The 24,913-nt window shown below is 37.2% G+C and overlaps 2 protein-coding genes across 4 annotated transcripts; one reads left to right on the top strand and one right to left on the bottom strand.

Annotated features, from left to right (window-relative positions):
* Positions 1-434: 434 nt before the first annotated feature.
* LOC104596666 (uncharacterized) lies at positions 435-1,034 on the bottom strand. The gene has a single exon (XM_010257921.1). The coding sequence runs from the start codon at positions 1,032-1,034 to the stop codon at positions 435-437; it is 600 nt and encodes a 199-aa protein (XP_010256223.1).
* Positions 1,035-3,681: 2,647 nt separating this feature from the next.
* Positions 3,682-9,786, top strand: LOC104596538 (cysteine synthase). 3 transcript variants are annotated; one of them, XM_010257740.3, is made up of 12 exons: positions 3,862-3,926; positions 4,051-4,121; positions 4,824-4,877; positions 4,999-5,108; positions 5,300-5,357; positions 6,520-6,783; positions 6,869-7,006; positions 7,153-7,204; positions 7,505-7,584; positions 8,351-8,410; positions 8,567-8,647; positions 9,452-9,786. In XM_010257740.3, the coding sequence occupies exons 3-12, from the start codon at positions 4,836-4,838 to the stop codon at positions 9,542-9,544; spliced, it is 978 nt and encodes a 325-aa protein (XP_010256042.1). In that variant the 5' UTR covers positions 3,862-3,926; positions 4,051-4,121; positions 4,824-4,835; the 3' UTR covers positions 9,545-9,786. The 3 variants fall into 3 exon arrangements, with proteins under 3 accessions (XP_010256041.1, XP_010256042.1, XP_088751320.1); XM_088895194.1 differs by having other exon boundaries at positions 4,051-4,375; XM_010257739.3 differs by lacking the exon at positions 4,051-4,121 and having other exon boundaries at positions 3,682-3,926.
* The last annotated feature ends 15,127 nt before the right edge of the window (positions 9,787-24,913 follow it).

The raw sequence follows: 24,913 nt of genomic DNA, 5'->3' as shown, positions 1-24,913 counted from the left end.
TGGAGAGTTCTAGTTGGATCTTCTGTTTAGACCAGGATGTGGACCGTCTCTTCCGTTGGCGTAGCTCGCTCTTCGGGGTACTCCATAGGTCGCTCAAGCTCGATATCAGCCGCTAGCATGGCTTTCCCCTTGAGAGCGGCAACGTAGCATTTGCGAGACTCAAGCTGGTCGCCTCGCACAACCCCTACTCCATAGTTTGTCGGGAACTTCATGGCCAAGTAGTAGGTGGACACTACTACGCGTAATGCGTGAGTAATAGGCCGACCTACAATGGTGTTGTATGGGGAGGGAGTCGCGACCACTAGGAATGTGTGCTCGAATCTTGCAATGTTGGGCCACGTGCTGACCTCTACCGGTATTGAGACTCATCCTAGAGGCCTGGCCTCTTCGCCGCTGAAACCTACCAGGGGAGTATTTGTTGGCTTCAAATCACTTTATTGGAGCTGGAGCTTGTCGAAGGCATCCTTGAACAGAATGTCGGCCGAACTGCCCAAATCCACTAGGACGTGCTTCACTTCAAAGTCATTTAGTCTCATCTTTATCACCAGGGCATTGTCATGAGGGTACTTGATTCCACGTGCATCATCTTCTGTGAAGTAAATGGGATCTTCGAGCCTGGGTCGCTCCGGTGGATTCTGCTCTTCATGCTCTAGTTCACGAACTAAAGTTTTACTCGCCGCTGAGGTGCAGCCCGCGATGATGGATCCACCAGTAATCATGTTGATTACTTCGCGGATCGGCCTTTCTTCTAGTAACTGCCTCTGCGGCTGCTCATTCTGCCTGCTACTGGACTCAGGAGCATTTCTTCTTTGCTCCTCCTGCCGATCTGCTTGGTTTTTATTCTCTTTTTGTATGATATTTTTTAGACATCCACGACAGAAGAGTTCTTCGATCTCATTGCGGAGGTTTCTACAATTCTTGGTACTATGACCGTGATCTTTGTGAAAGTAACAATACACGTTCCTGTTTCTGGTGGCGGGGTCTCCCCTCAACCGAGGTGGCCACTTGACATAGGAGGAGTCCTTTATTGCCATAAGGATTTCTCCTCGCTTCCCGTTGAGAGGCGTGTAGCTTGTCCGTTCAACTGGTGGAGTTCGAGAACGCCGACCCGACCTGTGAGATTGTGAAGGAGATCGGCTCCCAGACTTGTTTCCTCCTCTAGTTGGGGACTTGTTCTTTCTTCGCTTGCTGCCACCGTTACCTGTGCCGTTACCTTCTCTTTTCCTTTTTTATGCTGGATACTCTGTCTTTTGGTTCATCTCTTCCTCGGTCCCGATTAACTGATCGGCGAGTTTGAGGAATTCCGTGATATCCTTCGGCTTATTGGCCACCACATGCCACTTAAATTCTTTGTGTGTTATACCTTTCTTCGCCACTGTGAGCCTCACTACTGGATCTAGATCGGGGATATGCAAGCAGGTGTCGTTGAAGCATTTGATATAGCTTCTAATCGACTCCCCTTTTCTCTGAACTATATTTAGGAGGCTTTCTTGGGAGCTCGAACACTTCTTGCTGGTGATGAAGTGCAAGGTGAACAAATCTACGAACTACGCCCAACTTCTGATCGTCCCTGGCACGAGGTTCCTGTACCACATGCGAGCTACTCCTTTAAATGTTGTGGAGAAGGCTATGCACATGCATGACTCGTCAGCCCCAGCTAGGTGCATCTGGGACTGGAAGGAGTCTACATGATCATTTGGATCGAAGAATCCGTCATAGTTGTCTAGAGGTGGAATTTTAAAATCTTTTGGCATTGAGACCGCTAGGAGCTCGGAGGATAGAGGAGATGACTTGGATAGGAGAGGAGCAGTCTTAGTGGCCACTGAGCTCGCCTCCTCTTTACCTTTCACTGGCTCTGGTTGGTTGGGAATGGCGAGCTGGCTACGAGCTGTAGTTCGTCGTGCCTTGCGATGCTTTTGTTGCTGCTTCTTGACTTGCTCTGCATTAGTGTTGCTGACTTCCGTATGATCTGGTACCGTTCTGGCGCGGAGTGGCTCTAGGTGCTGAGCCTGGCTACCATGAATAGAAGGCCGAGGTAACGTGGCCCTGGCGGGCTGAGTGTCTCTCGATCTGTTCAAGTTGCCCTGAGAAGCGGGCGGGGTAACTTGTCTGCCCCTCCTGCTGCGGGAAGAGGCCTGACTCCCAAGAGGAAGTGGGACTTGAGAGGTCTCGCCTCGGCGGGGAGAGCAATTCTGCTGACGACGACGGGATTGATTCTACTGCGCCACCGGGTGCTGAGGTGGAACCGACTGCGGATTCTGTTGTAGCGGCGGGAACTGCTACTGGTACTATTGCTAGTAAAAATGATGGAGGACTTGTTGCTGATAGTGATGAAACTGTTGGACCTATTGCACTTGGACCTGAATGGCCTGAACGTAGTGTACCAGGTCGTCAAGTTGGGATTGCCCAACTCTAGGGGGAACCACAGATGGTTCAGCGAATGTCGCGCCGACTATAGGAGGGAGTGGCGCTTTCACTTGTGAAATCGCTTGGGGCACGGTCAGCGTTGGGACCCCAGCCACAATAAGCGGTATTGTAAACTGACCTATGCAAACAGACGGGATCTGAGGTTGCCCCCCGGAGACGTTCACTTCGTTGCTTTGTCTGGCGTTGCTAGAGGAAGCCATAGATTTGATTCTGTTATTGATGGTGGAGAAAGGTTTTTTGTAGCGTTCCCACAGACAATGCCAAATGATGTTGTGCAATCTAGCTGCTCTCTGCTAGAGGTGATCTGGGTTCCAGGCGGACAGCGGACAAAATTGGATATGCAAGAGTAGGATTAGAGAACCTGGGGTTGCTAGCTTGGCGAGGTCGCTCCGATGCTTAAGTTAGTATACTTGTTGCGAGCTGAAATAGCTTAAGAATGCAGAGAGCTAGTGAGCATAGAAATCATGCGTACCTTGAACCTCCGGGGGTGGAGCCTTTATATAGTCGAGTCCTCGTGGGTTTCACGGATCAGTTCCGGGATCTTCGTCACGATAAGACCCATTTCCGCGTTAGTTGGAAGATAACGTTGCCAACCGATAAGGTTCATCACTTTCGCCCGAATCGGTCAGGGAGATAATGCTAGCTGTTACACGGAGTGATCCCGTGAGGCCCAGGATCCATTGGAGGGGTTTTCGGGACCACCACGTAGTGGCATGTCGGTATCCCCGAGCTGATGTCTTTAAGTCCCGAACTGGGTTGAGTGCCAAAGTGCCTTGGCATCAAGGTGTTCTCATTGCGATCAGGTACCGAGGCGATCTCGTCTCGAGGTGGCCTTGTCCCGAGGTCACTTTAGCTCGAGGTGGTTGGGTACCCGACCTCGATCTGCTGTGAACTGATTACGTTAAGCTGAGTTGTCATCTCTTAGTCAGATCGTGTCCACGTGTCCCCTCTTAGGTCGGGCCAAATCACGCTTCATAAGATCCCAAACCAATAATAATCAAAATATAATATTTCCGGCAGATTTATTATAACCAGATATATAATGTTCTCAACAGATAAGTGATCAATTCCGTTCTGAATCTAAAATTACAGACCGAGTGTAGGGTCCGGTCGTTTTGGAACCTTGATATTTCTTTGTCGGGTCAGTTTCGATTTTACCCTGTCCCGACCCAGACCCGACACCCCTATGTATCCACTCTCGTCTCTGGGTATCATTCAACTTGTATTCTCACTATGCGATTGATTAATCAGTAATCACATACGTGAACGATGATTAAGTACTGGTGCCCATAAACTAATGGACGTGGTGATGTATGGGAGGACATCATCCAGTAGCAGCTAACATGCGCCGGATTGTCATGTGGTTGACTTCATCTTCTTGGGCAGCACCATCCCACTCCTATTTAAGCCGCCAAGCTCCATTCCATCTGCGTCATCGGTTCTATTCGGTTGCTGAAGATTGAAGAAAAGCCTTGCCAGCAGTCATCGAGCTGAAGGAGGTATACATTAGCGTTTCTCCTTCTTTCCTCTCTTCTGCTTGATTTTTGAATTTCGTTGATCAAAGCACTTGAATTCCAGTCTTTATACAAAACTTGCGATAAAATAAGGATCAATCATTTTCAGGAAGAAGAGAGAGAGAGAGAGAGACCGCATGGAAAATCTTCATCGGATTCATATATTTTCGTCTTTTTGCGGTTAAAATTCTAATTTGAGTTCTTTTTAGTTGCCTCCGTCAATGTTTCTTTTTACTGTAACTTCTATAGCTCCACTTGGAAAATCGGCCGAAAGAAAACGACTCTGGCATCTAGAAGATATTCTTTCGATTTCAAAAGACTCTTATGTCATTCCAAAGGCCGTCATTTGCAGACTGATAAAACTTCGGGTGTTGAGAGCTGAAGCTCCAACTCTACTCTAATTTTCGTGTCTCTTCGATCTGATATTTGATCTCGTAAGCATAGCTTTATTTTCCCTCGAAGAATCTGCGTTTTTTAGTGAGAGTGGACGGTTCGATGTTTTGATTCTACTGGCAATCATTTTGATATTAATTATTTTTCTCCAGTTTAGTGGATGAGTTATATTTCTGGAAAAAAATAAAAATAAAAAGGGATAACGTCTGAGTAAAATTTTGTGTTTTCAATTTCAGGTCTTTACTTTTTTAACTTTCTGTTTTCAATCTGTTAACAAAAGCACTTAGAATTCCAGTTGATAAATATGGATTAGTAACAAGTTTTTGATGAGTTCTTTTTTTACTGCTCTTGAATTTCTTCCTGTTTCCCTATTCGATTCAATGAGGATTCTGTTTTTGCCTTTTTCTGTTTTTCAGTTCCACTTTTATATGCCTTTGTTCTTTTTTCGGTGCTTTTATCTGATTCCTTCTGTACATTATACGCTTGCAGTAATCTGAAAAGATGGCGGAGGAAACGTGTAAAATCGCAAAAGACATTACTGAAGTAAGTTGCCTACGTCTCTGTCTCTTCCTTTCGTCCCATCTCCTTTTGTTTATCTTGTTGCCTCAGTTTTAACGTCGTGCTCACAGTTCATCTGCTCTCCCTTCGTGGTTCATTTGTTCAGTTAATAGGTAAAACCCCGTTGGTATATCTCAACAACATTGTGCATGGCTGTGTGGCCCGTGTTGCTGCCAAGCTAGAGATGATGGAGCCATGCTCTAGTGTTAAAGACAGGTACTAATGAGGTTTCTACCGAAGGCCTTATCGTTAGATTCGATATTTTGACTTGTAGTTACTTATTGTCATCATTTCCATTTTTGTTGGTGTTGCCATACTACTTATTGTTGGCTTAATCCAATACAAAATATTTATCTGCAATTATTTTTCATTTCCTACTCTTGATCTCACCATGTTCCAACTTGCAGGATTGGGTATAGTATGATTGCAGATGCAGAGGAGAAAGGCCTCATTACACCAGGGAAAGTGAGTTGATTCCATGTTAGGTAGATGTGTTTAGAAGAGAAGTGCTTCCATCAATATTTGACATTGCCAATAATGTTTCACAACCACCCTACAATACTATTCAATATTTTTATCTTTACATCTATGAAATTGTCTGTTATCACTTCGTGTCATTAGCCAGGGTATTTCCCCTGATGATCCCTATCATTTTATCTGGTGCAACCTCTCATGTCAGACTAACCTGATCACATTTCATGGCAATGATTCTCTACCTTCATTCAAGTGAGACTATATTAGATAGCTAAGGGATAACCACAGTCCAATCATGATATTATGGTAGTTTTTTTTCCTTTTTTTTTGTGTGTGTGGGGGTAATATTCTTGTTTAGCATTATCATTTTCAAATATTCATTGTAATTACAAAGTATAAAAAGAGAAAACGAACAGGAACTTGGGTTCAGATAGTAATGGCAGATCTGTTAGTTCATTCTTTGACTTAGGATATGGTCTCAGATAGACAAGTGTATAGACATGATTTATGTTTTTTACCACACTTTAAGTCAAGTGAGGCAAATGATGATGGTTACTATAACTGCACAGTTAACTGATGCTCCTTTCCTCCATAACAGAATTTGGCAATCAATCATTACCGTTTCTCCAATAGATATACAATAACCATGTATGAAAGTAGGTTGCACTTCTTAATTCCATAACAGTTGGAGCAAGTTATGAACCACATAAGTTGTATCAAAAGTTAATAGCTTCTATAAGTTTTAGCTAATGCTAAGCATGATGTGCAGTGTCCAGTCTCCCCGGGTCTGTCTTAGATTTAATGTGTTTTCTATGATATTCAACTTTCTACTAAGTTGTTATTGTTGTTTTGTTGTTAATGCTTCAAATGAACTGAGTTAAAAAGAAACTAGCTTCATCACTTGTTAGTGCTAAGAGTCTGGTTAACCAACTGATGGTGGCTCAATTGATAGGATCTCTGACTTGTTGTAGCAGAGACCTGGGATCAAATCCCACTGCCAACAGGGGGGGGGGGGGGGGATAGGCTACCCCTTCATGTGTAGGCCCATGAAACGAACTTGTGGTTTAAGTGTCTTGATGCCACAGCAAATATTTTTGCTTTTTTTTTGTTTTTGTTTTTTAATATTGTAACTCACAAATTTTCTTTTCTGTAGAGTGTGCTTATTGAACCTACCAGTGGTAACACGGGCATTGGTTTGGCCTTCATGGCGGCAGCTAAGGGTTACAGGCTTATCATAACAATGCCAGCTTCAATGAGTCTTGAAAGAAGGATCATTCTCCGAGCTTTTGGAGCTGAGTTGGTCCTTACAGATCCAGCCAGGGGCATGAAAGGAGCTGTTCAGAAGGCTGAGGAGATATTAGCAAAGACACCCAATGCTTATATCCTTCAACAGTTTGAAAACCCTGCCAACCCAAGGGTATTAATGGAGTTTTATCATGTATGAATGTATTGTCTGGTTTCAACTTTGAAGTATTTAATTTCCATTTTGTTCTTTTGTCTAGATCCATTATGAGACCACTGGACCTGAGATCTGGAAGGGCACAGCTGGGAAGGTTGATGCCTTTGTTTCTGGAATAGGGACTGGGGGTACAATAACAGGGACAGCGAAATTTCTCAAAGAGCAAAACCCTGAGATTAAGGTTAGCATTTCAGTTAATTTTGAATGAATTTTCTGAAAAAAAAGGATATGACAGATCATATCTAATGAATTTGTTTACTTGTTTATTTTTCTTTGAGCAAACATGTTTACTTCCATTTTGTGGCATGTATTTCCTTTCCTTCTTAGATTTATGGTATAGAACCAGCTGAAAGTGCAATTCTTTCTGGAGGAAAGCCTGGTAAGTTATCAATTTATTCTTTTTGTCTTGTGAGAATATTGCTTCTTCAGGTTTGGAGATTATATGATGTGCTAAATTAGTAGTTTGTTCTTGGAGCTCACAACTTTCTTCATAGCTTTCTATCTTAACAAGTCTGCTCTGTATATTTTGGAACCTGTAACTGGATTATTCTTGCAGTTACTATTTTCTTCATTAAAAATTAAAAATCATGATTATGTTTTTTCTCTTTCATGTCTGTCCCTCTAAAGAATATTTTAAAGTATTGGCGGTTTCCATTATTGATACTTTTCTATGTCTTAGGTCCACACAAGATACAAGGAATTGGTGCTGGTTTTATTCCTGGTGTTTTGGAGGTTGATCTCATTGATGAAGTTCTTCAAGTAAGCCTTAAAAACCTTTGATTAGGTGATTTTTTCAGTGAACACGTGAATTTATCTTTATATTAGGCATTTTCTGAAGCATCATTGATTAAGCAAAAGATATTCATGAAAGTTGATTGATTGCTAAATAAGCCCCATGAGATATTGATCCTTTGTTAAGGAATTGGTGAGGTTATAAGGTTCTCATGAGCTTGCAATCAGTAGATTGTAAGTTTCAGGTTGGATAGGATTAAAGAACTAGTAAGAATCTTGTACTGTCTTAGAATCCATGGTCAGAGTAACTTGGTCATGGTCCTTTGGCTGTCATGAAGGCCCTTGAACTGCAGTTTATTGGGTCCACCAATTTGTTTGTTGAAGTTTGGTTCATTTCTGCTTGAAATGTTAAAGTTGAACTGCAAAGTTATTTTCTTGGTATATATTGACAAGATGCCAACTTGTTTGTGATAATGCATATAGGGACCTTGGTTTATCATTAGGAATTTTGGGTCTTTATCTAATAACTAGTCTTGAATTTTAAGGACTTAGTAGTCAATAACTTGATACTAATGGAGTCAATTCTTTATTTTTTTTATTTTGTTTGCTTTTCCTATTATTCATCAATGCAGTTTCTACTATTGCATAATTTCCCCTTCATAAAATTTGTTTCAGGATTATCATGAATTTTATTACCATTCCAGTAGATCTCTAAGTGGGTCTTTCATCAGATGTACATGCAGTAATATTTGATTTCCTATTGATTAAATTATGATATTTGTGTTACTTTTAGGTATCAAGTGATGAAGCTATTGAGACTGCAAAGCTTCTTGCGCTGAAGGAAGGATTGCTGGTATATTCTTAATCCTCTATAACAGACTTATTTATGTTGCTGTCTGTTTGTTCTGTGCTGACACAGAGAATTTCCAATTTCATATTTGTACTTAGATGTCTATGGTTGCATGGCTTTCTTCTTTTCAGTTTTGATGATAGGGGACATTGATTGCAGGTTGGGATATCATCTGGTGCTGCAACTGCTGCTGCACTTAGGATTGCAAAGAGGCCAGAAAATGCTGGAAAGCTCATTGTGGTAGGTTTCTCCATCATTCTAGTGGAATGGACATACCATTCTACATCTCTAAATTTTTTCTTGCATGGCTGTTATGTAGGTTCAAAGCATAAGTATTTAGCTTTGCAAATCAATAGGAAGTACATGGTTGCAGACAATTGTGTAATTTGTGGACTTCTCTCAAGTGGCATGTCAGGAGTCCAAAGAACTTCATATCTCATATCATCATGATTGTCAAATCATGTGAACTTTTGGACTATGTGATCCACCAAGCAGGACCATTGTTGGGTCTTGAGACACTACTGCTCGGAAGATATCTTAGGCTGAAACTTTACATGATTTTGGCCTTGTGATGTATGTAGTCTTTTGAACTGACACACACACAGATAAAATTTGAGAAGAAAAAAAAAAGAAAAACCCAATTTGCTCATTTGTGCATGACAGTGCCAGCAGCTTACTCTAGGATGAAGAGGTGAATTCATGTTAACATCTTGTTTTTTATGGTTAAACCATTAGTCATGAATTTATTAATATTTTTGAAAAGCCTTCCAGATGAATTATAAACCTGAAAACTGCTCCTGTTGTTAAGAATACAAGAATAAAAATTAGAAAATAATTGAGAACAAACAAGTGAAGAATACACACGAGAAACAGCTGTATTTTAAATGGCCCATAAACACAAGATTGTTATCCCCAAAACTTTTATTAGGTATAAAATTAATTCAATGGCATTTGAAATTTAGACCATTTAGCTATTCCTTTTTATGCTCTTATTTCTGCCAGCCTGTGCTGTTACAAATCACTCCATCAATTTCTGTAATGCAGGTGATTTTCCCCAGCTTTGGTGAGCGTTACCTGTCATCTGTGTTGTTTGAGTCTGTGAGGAGGGAAGCAGAAAACATGATTTTTGAGCCATAAGATGTCTTAAAACTTGGGGAATATTAAATTTTCTTGATGGAATGAAAAGAAAAGCACAGATGCGGTTTCTTTATTGTTCTTTGTAGATGTTGTACCACACTACCACTCTGTCCAAGTAGTTTGGAAAGCCTTTTCTTTTCTTTTCTTCTTTTTTTTTTTATTTGAATCTATAATGGACCGGGAATTGGAAGTATGAGTGATGTTGATACTCTAAAGAAAGCTTAGAATATAATGTTTATGAAGTTGCTTGCCTGCTGTTTGCTAATATAATTGATAATTGATTGAGACATTGTCATTGGAAGTTAGGGACACGGCCAGATGTTGAACATGGGATATATTCTAATTATTCAAATAATGTTCTATGGTAAACATGGTGACATGGGTAACAAAAATGTGTATACTGAATACACCCCTCCCCCAGGGACTGCTTTGGTAGTTTTATCAAGGAACGGGTTCTCAGAAAGACTAGGCTCAGTTTGGGAAGAGTACAAATACAAATATGTATATTTGTACTCTTCCCAAACTAAGGCTCAAGAACTTTTACCAAGTAATCAATAGAAAAAGGAAAACAAAAGATTCAAGAGAATAAAAATTGCAGAAACTTGACATGTAGAAACTAAATCAATGACTAATACATTTGGATAAGCACAAAAGCTCTTATCATGGAAAGAGACCTCCAAATCCACAGTAGGATCTGACCAGGCGAGGGGAGGATTTGCTTGTTTACATGTCCAATTTATAGCATTGGAACTTAAGTCACAAAGTAAGAGTGAGCCACCCTGTAAAGGTTCTTATACAGAAAAATTTCACGAGTAAGATGTGAATTATCAGCATCATTATTCATGGGTTCCAGTGATTACACAGGATGCGTCTTCTACTTCATATTTTTATTTAGCGAGGACTCTCTCCTAGATACAATTGGGGAAGAAGAGCTCAGACCTGTATCTAAATTTTGTATCTTACCAAAGGAAAATTTTACTCCAATTGTCCAACATCCCTCTGTTTTGTCACTCCAAACTTTTCATTTGGACAGCCTTCCACAGGAAAAGTTGAAACATTTGTCCAATTTTTATACACTCCAAAATTTTGCTACAACTGATTGTTAGGGAAGACAATACTGTCTAGGAGAGAATCCCTTCAGAATAGTTTGCTACTCTGCAACTTAGTTGAGGTCAGGTAACAGGTTCCATAAATTAGAATAGCTTAACCATACCAAGCTCGTTTCTCGTTTGACCTCCGACTCCATGATAGCTACAGAGTTTGCATTATTCCTTTTAGGAGGGTTTCACTTTCACCATTTGACCCCCAGCCTAGGCTTTTTTGTTAAGAGATTTCATAGTCAGAGACGAGCTCAAAGATCTTCCTATCTCTATTTTCTGGTAATGGCCTTGTTGCGTGCATTAGTTATTGTCAAATCCATGCACTGACTGTGATTCATGACAAGGAACTAGAGAAGATCAGAACGCGCTTCTTATTTGTAGACAATGAAGGAGCAAGAGCAACCATATCCAGGTTGAGGTTGTGAAAATCAATTGTGCTTTTCAAATACTTATTTTGTTTTTGTTTTCTCAGGAAAATGGTTTTATCTATTTCCTTGTAGGTGGGCTTTCCAACAGACCTTAGCCAAAACGTTTGGTGTCTAACAAGTAAACCAAACTCAACCTCAATGAACTGATGAACTCTTCCATCAGTCCTCCAGCATCGTCGATTAAACTGACTTTAATTGAATTGGAGAACCTGAAAAGATGAGCAAGCCAATGACACCTTTATCTGCTGAACTGAACGGCCTAAGGCTGAAACAGAAGCATCAACTAGAAAAACAAACCTAGGTCCAGGAACATATCTTCTTTTACTAACAAATAGGGCTGAACCACTGACAGTGAACAACGGGCCTCTGGCCTTTGCAGACCTGGGCAAGCCCAAGCCAGGAAAACTTTAGGCTGGACCGGGCTGAGGCCCAAATCAAGAAGTTGGCTTAATGTGGTGAGCTTGAAGCCTTGAACCCAGTCCGGCATTGTATATTGGGCCTTGGCTGGGCCTGAACAAGTCCAAGAACATATCAAGTACAGACTGAATGCAAAGTGTTCTCCGGCTCTATTTTTGATGAAAATCAGAGAAGTTTACCAACTAAGCCATGACACTTGGACAGGGGATACATGCATGGACCCTCTTCAACATTGTCTATTTCGTGATGGCAAAGGTTCTTCACTCGGCTTCTTCATCTGAGCCGCCACTGTGACTTGTGAGGTTCATACAAAGATTTAAAGCCTTTGAAGCTGGGGACAGCAGGGTATACATGAGGTCTATTGACCTTATCATGGATCGGAGAGCCTTTTGTCTTTGGAGACATATTCAATTCCATGGTTTTGAAAACTAGACTGGTTGGCCTGGAACCATCCAGGCAACTGGTTTCATTTCACCTTTAATACAGTATTTAGCCAAAAATCCTTGATTTGGTCAGTAACTCATTAATCTAGGCGGTCAAACTATCCACTCATTCAACAGTTTTGACTATTTTTTTAATTTTTTAATTTTTTTTATTTTTAAGTTGCTCGAATCAGGTGGTCGATCTGCTGACCCAGAAACTGATGGCCACAATGGTTTTAATTTCGGATCGATTTTTAAAACCTGATTGAATTTTGGGTGGTGTGATATGCAAGTGAATTTTTTCCACCCAGAAACTGATGGCCACAATGGTTTCAATTTCGGATCAATTTTTAAAACCTGGTTGAATTTTGGGTGGTGTGATATGCAAGTGAATTTTTTCCACGTGCTCAGGGAAGGCAATAAGGGCCCTGATTACTTAGAAAACTGTGGTATTGATGAAGGCCATTTTCTGGTTATTGAAGAGGGATCTCATCTTCTCGAAAATCTCTCAGACCTATTAAGACAAGAGTACATGATCATTCATTCCTTACGTTTTGATTGAGAGTCATTATAAATTCTGTATGAGCTGGCCTGGGGTTCAGGTTTCTGCAATGGGGCTGTCCGTACTTTTCCCAAATTTTTAAGGGCGGGCCTTGGGCTCTTTATTACTGGTAGGTTCAAAGTCTCATTTTGCAGTGCTGGTTGAAGGAGGTTGAAAACTATACACGTGGAGCGGAGAACGGTAACATGTTAGTGTCAAATTTCCACTTGATTACATTAAGGTATCATTCATTTTCCGGAAAACTATTTATCTAGATAAGTATATTTTATTCATGTTCTTTTTTTTAGGTAAATATGACGATGATTTCTTTAGCCATAAAAAGTCATTATTAAGTAATTTTGTCTCATTTAAGTGTTGATAATTTTTTCTATTCACCTTAGATGAGTATCACTTATTCGGGTAAATAATACTCAAAGAAAATGAATTTTCTGTGAAAAACAAAGAAAGATATTTAAAATTTGGGTACACCTACGACTTTTTGAGGAAAAGACATATTTTTTTATTTTTTTCTGGCCAGTGATAATCAGGGTTTCCACTCAAATTATCACTCTGGACATTCAACACAGAATTGTTTCTTTAAAATAATGAGTTAAATCAGTGTTTTCAAACCAATGTGGACCCGAATGGTCGGACGATTTGGCTCGGGAACCGTTCAGGCAACCCATTTCGTTTCACCCTTAGCCCATTCCTTAGCCAAAAAACCGTTGACTTGATCAGCGACCCGCTAACCCGGGTGATTGAATTGTTGACCCCAAACAAAGTTTTTGGCCATTTTTTATTTTAATTTTTTAAATTGGAAAGATCCATCCATTCAAACTGGATGGTCAAACCGCTAACCTGAATACGGATGGCCAAAGCAATTCTAGTTACGGATTAGTTTTTAAAACATTGAGTTAAACTATTTAACATCAGCAGAGAAATACATGAGCGACGCATGTAGGCTACAGCTACTATAGTGGCGCTTGTCTCAGAAAAATAAATTTAGGGTCCATCTGGTTCATACTTAGAATTTAGGAATCAGAATTGAAATGATCTATTCTCATAGTTTATATTTAGTATAAACACAAATGAAAATAAAAATTAGAATCAGCTAGAAATGTAATTTCTCATTCCCAAAAAAGGGGAGGGAATGGTCATTTTCTCAAATATCATTCCACCACGAATGAAAATGGGATTCTGCCCAATAAAATCCGCCAACATAAACAACTTACAATCCCCAAATTTTCCTTGTGTATTTATACGAATCGTTTTTCCTTCCTCTTCTTCTGATCGATGTGGGACTGCAGCTTGTATGTGACTCTTATAAATGATTGATCCAATTTTTATAAGGCCAAATTTGATTTAAATCACCTATGAGCTATGGATAATGCAAACTCTTAAAATATAAATGAAATAAAAAGAAGAAATACGAACTAATTAATATCCTTTCAATTATAACCCATGTACCGAATGTTATTTGCTTTACAATAATACTAATTATATATTACACGTTTAACCAATATGCCCAAAAACCCTTGGACTGTTGGAGTCATGGTTTTTAAAATCGAACTGGTTAGGGGTCTGATTATCGGGTCGAACAGTTTGACCGTTCGAACTGAATGATCTGCCCGTTCTGATAAAAAATAAAAAAAATTAAAAAAATAAAACCGGTCAAAACCATTCAAATGGTTAACCGCTCGGGTCAGTGGTTTGTTAACCAAAATCAACAATTTTTATGGAAAATCCGGTTTTGGGGAAAACTGGAACCGATCACCTGACTGGTTCCCGATTTTTCAGGTCTGGTCCGGTTTTGAAAACCATGGTTGGAGTGCATCAACCTAAACCATTTAGATTTTAAGACTGACATAAGCCCAGATCTCATGCAAGCAAAAACTCTGTACGCATAACATTCAGTCCTATTGGAGAAATCTCACATACACGTTAATTCCTGAGGAGATGTGCGGCAAGATTCTCATACATCCAGAGAATATGTAAAGTTTTTGCTTGCGGGGAATCGTATAATTTCATTTTTTATACAAGTTCTAATTTCATTTTTTTTGAAACAATCCTTAGGCTAAATTCATTGCACCAAATCTTCTTCCATGTACAGGAATAAGAAAGTTAGGAGGTAAGGACAAAGTAGTGATCCTACACGCATGACAAGCAAATTTTGCAATTACATGGGCAGCCCTATTACCTGTATGAGGGATAAAGGAGATTAAAACATAATGAAATTCTTGCAAAAAATTCCTACAATCACCAATAATTGTGTGAAGTCGCCAAGGGACATCTCGAGAGACGTCCAACAGGATATCTGTTATCTTTTGAGCATCTCCTTCAATGTGAATATGAGAGAGGTAAAGTTCCTTTGCCATTTGGAATCCAGCTCTGAAAGCTCGCACCTCAGTAATGGCAGGATCCATCATTTCCATACAAATAGCACCACTAAATACAAATCTTCCAGTGTGATCTCTTAAGATAATGCCAAGCCCAGAAAAAAAAATCTATATTTGCACCATCGGCATTAATCTTTAAGAATGGGTGAGAGGGAGGAAACCATCTACAATGGTTGTTGATCATTTGGTTGTTTTGAGAGGCAAGAATGCTCCCCCACCTTTTTAGTGAAGCCAACTCCTCAATATGTGCATGGGCCGATGAAATAGCTTCAACTAGGTTGGAATCTTTATTCTCTATTGCCTTTTTGCATCTACTTTTCCAACAGTGCTAGAGGATTATAGCAAATTTACTGAAAATACCAATGCATCATGATGAGGGGTAATTTGGCCCGACCTATCAACACCAGGACACATGGAAGCGATCTGCTGACTGGATGACAACTCAGTGCTCCCTACCACTTCAACAGGCCAGGTCTATTCGGGTACCTTGGGCACCTCGGCCAAGACTGAGGTCCGAGAAGCTTGTAGTGGCCCGACTTGCCAAGGTGACACGTAGTCAATTTTTAGAAGCTAGCCAATTGTCTCGAAACTATCTGGGATCACACTGCATGTCTACAAGCCTTATCCTTATCCCGTCCGAATCAAACGGACACGATAAGCCTTATCGGCTCACATGAAGTCCGTCTCTGAGTACGAAACGGATTCCTAGTAGCACGGGCCAGGGATCTCTGAGGTGATTCGTAAGACCTACAACAGTTCACCTATATAAGGGCACCAACCCCAACATCACAAGGTATGCACGATTATTTACTCACTAGCCTAATAATATACAAACTTTCAACTCACATATCAAAATACTAATTTAAGTATCGAAGTACCCACACCAGATAAATCACGCCGAATCCTCTAAGCGTTTTTTTACAATTCGACTGGCCAATAAAATTGACTGACATCGATCCAATTAAGAGCATTTAGATTGCACACAATCACATCACATCCCAAACCAATTCATACAATGAATTGGCAACAGTATAATTAATGAGCCAAAATTAACAACCCATGCAACTGCCCTATAATTATATATAGGGAAGGAAGTTATAGGTATGGGATATGAAAATGAAATGTGACATGTGATAGAAAACGAACCCAACATGCCGCCTGGCCTGAACATAAATCAAAGCAAAAAAAAAGAAAAACAATTAATGCCCCACTCCAAGTCAACTCCATTTTTGTTATGCCCATATCACACGTCGTTAACTCAGCTTTCATTTGTTTACAATTAAAAGCACTCGCTAGGTGGGTATTTCATTTGGTTGGGCCCCTCATATGTGCTTGATTATATGACGCCACCGCCCTGTATTAACATGGCTAAATTTGAGAAAAGTACAAATATATATAATACGTATATATATACATTAAAATAAAGTGATTAAGAATTTTCTTTTTAATTTTTTGTTTTTTTTTTTTATTTCATGTCATTTTTGAAACAACCAAAGAGATGTATTTTCCTAATAACCTAAATGATTTTTTCTCCTAAAATTTATGCTAAACTACCTCCTAAATTATCCCCTAAACTACCTCATAACTTTATCCTAAACAATCAATAAGAGTTTCTCTCCTAAATTATCTCTAATTCTTATTTATCTTCTCCTCTACTTTTTACTTATATCTATCTAAAGAAAGTTTGGATTAAAAAATTTAAGAATTGTTTAAATATTCTAACAAAATTATATAATAACTTTAAAATATTTATTAAAAACACAAAAAATAATTTTATATTTTTACAAAATATATCAAGAAATTATGTACTAACAATTTAAATTATGTTTTTTCGGATTATCAATTTAAATGCTTTTTAAACATTTAATAATATTTAATAGCTTTAAATAAATAAAATTCAAATAACAAAAAGTTTTAAATATTTTATAGATTATTTAAATATTTAAATAACTAAATATTTATCATAACTATATTTTAAATAGTTAAAACAACAAAATTATCTAATAAATAATTTTATATTTTTAAAAAATATATCACAAAATTATGTACGAACAATTTAAATTATGTTTTTCCAGATCATCAATGTAAATGTTTTTCAAATATTTAATAATATGTAATAGCTTTCAATAAATAAATATCAAATACCAAAAAATTTTAAATATTTTATAGAAGATTTAAATATTTAAATAACTAGATTTTAAATAGTTAAAATAACGAAATTATGTAATAAATTTAAAAATTTTTTCTTTAAAGCAGAAAAATAATTATAACATAATATTGAAATTAATAATAATTTAATATATTACAAAATTAATAATGAAATTATGTAATAACAGTATGAATTATGATTTTATGGATAATTAAATTCCATAAATAACTAATATTTTAAAATTTAAATATTTTACATGTTAATTAAGTATTTAAATAACTAGGTATTTTAAATAACAAAATATTTAACATAACTATATTTTAAATAGTTAAAATAAAGAAATTATGTAAAAAATTTAAAAAAATATCTGAAAAGTAGAAAAATAATTATAACATAATATTGAAATTAATAATAATTTAATATTTTTACATAATATTGTAAATAACTAATTCCACATATATCAAGTAATAATTCGAGAAAATAACTTTCAAAAAAATTAATATCTATTAATAATAATTTTAAACTCTTAATCTATATTTATTATATAATTATATATACTAAAACTTATATTTATTGTATTTCATTAATTATTTATTGCTTTTGTGATAAATGTATGTTCAATGATTATGTATAACTTTATTTTGTTTTGTTATTTAATAGAAAACTTTCAATAATTATTGGAGATTAAACTACTATTAATAAAAATTTTAAATTTAATTTATTGTACTTAGTGTATTTATTGTATTTTTGTTTATCTTATTGATTAATATTTATTAGAGATTAAACTATTATTTGAGATTACACTATTTATTGACTAAGTTAATATATTTTTAGTACTTATTGTATTTTTGTAATTATTGTATTTTTTTCATTATCAATATATTTTCAATAATTGTTTATTTTTGCTATAAATTTTCAATAAATATTGGAGATTAAACTATTTTTATTTATAAGAGATGAGACTATTAATTTAGCTAAAATTATGGGTGTTCATGAGTTGGTTCGGTTCAGCCGTAAGCTATTTGGCCAACCAAATTGATCTAGTTAAGTTGGGGAGTTGGTCAACTGAAACTGACTAACCTTTTGTGAAAACCAACCCACTCAAGTTGTATCGGTTTGGGTCGATTTTTTGGTTTGGTTAGTCAGTTCAAAAGATTTAAACTTAAAAATTAAATTTAATTTTAAAAATTATAGTGCAATTATTAAAAATAAATTTAAAAATTATATTTATGATATAAAACATTTTAGACTAAGAAATATGTGAGATTTTCCACTTTTCCATATTAAAAATTATATTTAAAATATAAAATATTAATATATATCTATAGTTAGGTCATTCGATTTTGGTTGATTTACAAATGGCCAAAATGAAATTAATCCAACTTGGTCGAATTGGGAAATTTTTGAACCTATGCTGACCTAAAATACTAGAAAACCGACAAACTCGGGTCGAGTTGATTGGGTTGGTCGGTTTCACCAGTTTGATGAATAAACCTAATTGAAATTAATTATTGTTATTTTTGTATTATAAAAAATTTATTAAAAGTAGTATATAAAATATGAATAATTATTAACTAATTAAAAAGTTCAAATATAAAACAATTGTATACACTTATGTGATTCTATTAGGGTCATTTAATAGAACACATCTTATAGTTTTACATATTTACTTAAACCTACCTTATGGTTTTCATTTTATTAAAACATCCCATATATTTTACAACTTATTTACTTAATCAACCTTTCATTAAAGAGTGTTTGTTTTGCCATTAGGCTCATGATTTTTTATTCCAAAAATACCCTTAATACTTTTTTTTGTATAGAAAATAAAATTAACCAAATATAGCCAATAAAGTGGTTGCCTGTGTCTTATAAAGGGCAAAAATGGTATTTTTATTTTTATTTTCTTTTGATTAAATTTATTTAAATGAACATTAGGGTCAACATTGTCATTTTCCACTATCATCTAATGGAAGATTAAATCCATTGCAAATTATAAGTGGTGTTTTAATAAAATTTTAACTATAGGGTAGATTTTAATAAATCCATAAAACTATATGGGGTATTTTAGTAAATGACCATTTCTATTATTTAGCTTTCGCTTAATAAATTTTGTGCATCACATGGGGTCCCGCGAGTAATTATTACAATGTACTTACGGACATAGAAAATCATAGATGCATAGATTATTGCCAAGGATATGAAATGTTTGTGGCTAAAACTTGACCTTCAGCTACAGCTGCCATTTGATAATTAACCATCGATAACCACTGAAAAGGCTGAATTGAATGATTTACTGCTATTGTCGTTTTATTAATAAATTTTGATCAAGGTTGTGAGTTATTTAAGGAATGAAATAGTTGAAATTGAATTAATTAGATACCATTTTCAATTTTATTTAATTTGTTGCATTAATTACTTTTATCCATTAAAAGACAAATCAATCACTCATCATTCCATTTAGTCACTTCAACCATTATCAAACGGGCCATAAATGATGGATCGTATTGTCAAAAGATGTTAAATCTACATCATTGAGAGATCTATTTCTTAGGATTAATTATCCAATGGGCTTGGTACCTTATAACCATTAAGGATTTCTGTGTTGGTTTTTTGTTTTTTTAACAAAAAAAAGCAAAAATAAAACAATTTTCTCAACATTGAATGCTTGAATGACCTCACGCCACACGAGTCGGAACGGGATCTACTCCTCACACATGGGCACCTTATAGACACATCCACCATGTATTGGGAACATCTCCTGTGAATAATAACTTATAAGTACGGGAGATATTTCCAATGCATGGTTGGATGTGCATGTGAGGTCGGTGTGAGGCACCCTCTGTGAGGAGCAGATCCGGTCTCACATGAGTCACATTGGAGCCCGGATCACCTTCTAACAAAATACTTTCTAACACCCTACTAACATGATATGACATCAAATATCTCATAAATACTGGGTTTGATTATGATATAAAAAAGAAATAATATCCAAAAAACAACTTATCAATAAACCAAAATCGTAAACGTAATAAATTATCAAAATTTATTAATGAATTTTGATTGATCAAAACTCTTTCCACATTATATCTTCTCTACATCATAGATTTTCCATAAATCTTATTGGTAGGATGTTGAAACTTTCTTTTTTTTTTTTGACAGGAGATCCCAACTCTCGAGACAATTAAAGGGGGATCGTGGTCCCCAGTCCCCATAGAGGTATATGAAAATACTACCACATGGGTGATGGGTAGGGGTGCTCACGGTTTGGTTCCCGAACCATGGGCCTTTTTTGTGAACCGAACCAGTAGTACCGGTTTTTGGAAAACCAGTAACCGGAACCAAACCAAAACCAGTCGGTTAACCAGTTGACCAGTTCGATTAATCGACGGTTCTATTCGTCGGTTTTTTGGTTTTTTGACTTTATAATATTTATTATAAAAATACATCAATATATAAAAAATATTATATTTTTGAATAATAAATAATATATAATATATTATAAATATATATTTATATATATAATGCGCATTTATTAATTTATAATATATAGAAAAAATGTATACCGGTCGGTTCAATTAACCTCCGATTTTTTAAATTGGTTATCCGAAACCGAAGTGGTACCTTCGCTTTTTTTAAAAACACTGAACCGAAACCGAACCGACCGATTTGATTAACCAATTTTTCGGTTCGGTTTTTTGGTTTTTTTTGCTCACCCCTAGTGATGGGAGATAGGCTCATTCTTATAGACTCTTTACAATATGATGTGCATGCCGACTGCTCTATACAATCCAACAATCGTACACATGCACGTGAATCATTGAATATGCTATAGCTACGACAAGCGAACACCCTGCAACCCCCACCAGTGCTTTTAAAACCGGACGGTTGGACCTGAAAACCATACCCAAAATCACTTTTTAGCAAAAATAATCATTAATTTGGTCAATGAATCATTGATCCAGACAATTGAACCATTAAATCGTTGATCTAGACAATGGTTTTTGGCTATTTTTTTATTTTTTATTTTTTTGTCAGAACGACCATCCATTTGGATTGGACGGTCGGATTATTCGACCTAGGAACTGGACCCTAGAACGGTTCTTTGTCCGGTTCGGTTTTAAAAACCTTGTCCCCTACATCCAGAGATGACATTTAGGCTATTTGATAGAAAATAAGGGAAAATTTGATAGTTGAGAAAAAGTTCTTGGAGATTTATATGATCTATCTTCATCTTATAATCGGATGTTCAAAGAATTCACATCTGTGCTCCACAAATGCCTTACAGTACATCTCAACCGTGTATTGGAAACATCTCCCAATGGTAAATACTGAAGATGTTCCTAATACACGCTGATATGTGCATATCGAGCATTTGTTGGGCACTCTCTGTGGGGGCACAAATGTAAACTTGTGTAGTCGTGTTTAAGAAGCACTTTTAAATGGTTTCCACAATCCCACTTAATAAATGGTTTTATATATACTGGGTATAGATAAAATCCAGATTAACTACTGCACTTGTTGGCTCTGTTAGGAGCTGCCTAACCAATAATCAAAGTACCAAATATAGCAATATATCGGTGTGTATAAATGTTGTGAGTAGGATGGTTAGGCTACGTACTGGGGTCTCTTTGAAAGACAAAGGAAGACCGAGTGCAGGAGGGAGGCTAAAGGCTTAAGGCAAATGGGATGATAGAATGATGACTTCATTATAAGATGGACCCCTATTTATAGGGTGAGATCCTGAGGTCCCGAAAGGAAGGAGCCAAAAGCGTTTGATTCCCATTAGGAAAAGGAATCTCGGACTCGCTGTCAGTTGTTAGGGGGCACTACTAAGGTTTCGCCACATGTCTTATGAGATATCTCAAGTATGAACCTTCCTTTCATCTGAGGATTCTCATAATACACGTGTGCTACTTCCTTTCGTAACCCTTTTAAATCGACATGGCATCAGTGACGTCACTATTTAGCTTATGCATCATTGTTAGAACCACAGGGCATCCCATCACGCGCGTAATTTAACGACACACATGTGTCTATTATTTGTCCCTGGCCTACGATGATTTCGCGCTTGTCGCGGTTCTAAGATGGCTTTAAACTCATCGCAAATCCGCGCGTGTCCAAAACTCATCGCAAGCACATGCATGTCCAAAGCTCATCGCAAGCCCACGCGGGTCTAAAGCTCATCGCAAGTCCACGCATGTCCAAAGCTAATCGTAGGTCCGCGTGTGTCTAAAATTCATTGCAACCTGTTTCGGGTATTAGTTCGTCGCAGATGTGCAAAGAGTTATAAACTCATCATAGACATGCGATGGTTTATGGACTCATTGCAGACATTCGTGTAGTATTAGTTTGACACACTCTGTACTCTGATGGCATGAGTGACCACTATGTACCTACAAGTGTCATACAAATGGTTTTTCAAAGTCAGCAATATGTACTTTGTTAGCTTACACTTTTAAAATTTTAATCATTATTACCCGGCACACAATACCCAATGTCAATTTGTCAAAACAATTTAAAAAATTAAATTAAATAGTTCAAAGCTCTTGATATTTAAAAATCGCATAATAAAAAATATGTAATTTGCACCGAGTCTACATTTCCTACCACAATAGCTCTACCCACACCTATTTACATAATATCTAGGGCCGTCAATGGGTCGGGTTTGGCTTGATGGAGCCGAATCAATTGAACCGGTTCAGGATCTTGATATAGGGTCCTGATTATTATCGATTTGGAAGCGGTTCTATCCAGGGGCGGAGCTAGGAAATTGTTATAAGAGGGGCCAAAACATAAATGAAGTATGGATGGGCCCATAGGGGGGCCAACCATTGAGATGGAGAGTAGGGTGAGGGGAAAATTTACATGGAAAGCTATATTAAAGTGGGGATTTTCTGAACCATAGGGGGGGCCATGGCTCCCATGGGTCCCCCCTTGGCTCCGCCCCTGGTTCTATCTAATCCTGAATTGATTCAGACTTAACCCAATATATATAGAATATTTAATATATATTAAACATAAATATTTATTTATTATTTATTATAATCGAGTATGTTGGATTAGACCCGATTGTTTTGAGAACCGACTGATTCAGTTCTGAGTCCAAAAATTATAGACCCTATTGGGTTTGGGTCCAAGTCCTCAACATTTCATGTTGGATCAGTTCCAACCCAGACCCAACCTATTGACATCCCTAATAACATCATAACTATACATGAGAAACATCTCGTTCTCTTACATGTTATTATTGACGAAGATAGTATTTTGTAGGTAGGCTGGACCGTTGGATAAAGTTCTTATGGGCAGATATCCGGAGTCATTTGAACCTTGCTAATAATAAGGCATAAATGATGATAATGATGATGAAGGTTGTGGGCCATATATAATTCATGCAGGGCAATTGTTATTGGTTGAACAACCTCTAACAAAACCATCAAGCCAGCTTGATTTAACAAACATTTTTTGGACATGTGGTTATGTTGATTTTTGACATAATTTACTTTCTTGCATGGATTTAAAGAGTTCGACTTCTGTTAGCGCAAGTTGGTGTTGGCACCATTGGAACAACCCCTTTCAACCTTGCATTGGGAATATTTCTCATGAAATAAATCATATATACAGAAATATTCGCGTAAAGCTATAAAGGCTGTTGGAACGGGTTTTGCCCTGATCAAAGCAGGGGCTTGGATATGGAGCTGCAAAGTTAAGGATACAATTCATCTGGCTCCCAAAAATATATTTCATATGTAATCAAGTAAGGGTCCCTTTGGTTTGTAGTTGGAATTAGAATCGAAATAGTCTATTCCCATAGTCTATTTGGCTCAGACAAGAATGAGAATGAAAATAAGAGTCAATAGGAATTGGTCTTCATTCCCATGGGAGGGGCAGGTAATGCCATTCCAGCACAAATAAGAATGTAATTTTGATTCCGCTCAACCAATCAGATGGAATTGAAATAGCCCATTCTAATTCCGATTCCAGACCCCTATTCTCACAAACCAGATAGGCCCTAAATCACTACAACAAAAAAGAAATTGTACACTTAGGGTCCATTTGGTTTGCAGTCAGAATCAGAATCGGAATTGGATTCCTTTGAAATCAAAATCAGAATGATCTATTCCCATAGTATGTTTGGTTTAGACATGAATGGGAATGGAAATTAAAATCAGCATGAATATGATTTCATTCCCAAGAAAGGGGCAGGGAATGGCCATTCCCAAGGTTTAAAGTATCAATACGTATTGGTCGATATGTATCGTGCCAATGGCTTCTCGATACGCCCCTATAGGGGGTGTATTAGGGTTATGGCTGGTTCAGGGGGTGGAGGAGCCCTAAACCGCCCCCCCTAAACCAATTTTGAAATAAAATAAAAAAAAGCATAAAACATACAATCGATATCGCCCGATACACCCCTATCAGCATATCGGGCATATCGATATTTTGAACCTTGGCCATTTCCTCAAATGGGAGAACGTCATTCTAATAGAAATGGGAATAGAATTCTGATTCCACCCAACCAAACAATTGGAATCGGAATAGCCCATTCCGATTCCAATTCCAGACCCCTATTCCCACAAACCAAACGTAGCCTTAATAGTCAAGCCCTTTTCTTTGGCATGGCATGCTGAACAACTTGAAATTGTAAGGTAAAACGATGCATGTCGGTCCGAAAAACATAACGTGGGTTTGGTTGGTGTCACCATGAAAGTCTCCATCAATTGAATGAACATAACGTGGGTTTGACAAACCCTACCCATGATTTGCTCAATGGAGGAAATAAAAGAAAATGAAGATAAAATATGAGATCATGCTCTAGATGAATTATGTTTCACGAGATGCGGGTTGACGAGAGAGAGGTCAATTGAAATATTTCTTTTGGCATAAAATAATAATCTATATATATACTTATTATG

The sequence above is a fragment of the Nelumbo nucifera genome, chromosome 1 (genome assembly GCF_055504915.1).
Source record: "Nelumbo nucifera cultivar China Antique chromosome 1, China Antique-T2T, whole genome shotgun sequence".
NCBI classification, from domain to species: domain Eukaryota; kingdom Viridiplantae; phylum Streptophyta; class Magnoliopsida; order Proteales; family Nelumbonaceae; genus Nelumbo; species Nelumbo nucifera.
Note: the sequence above shows the minus strand (reverse complement) of the source record. Positions and strands in the feature narration are given on the sequence as shown.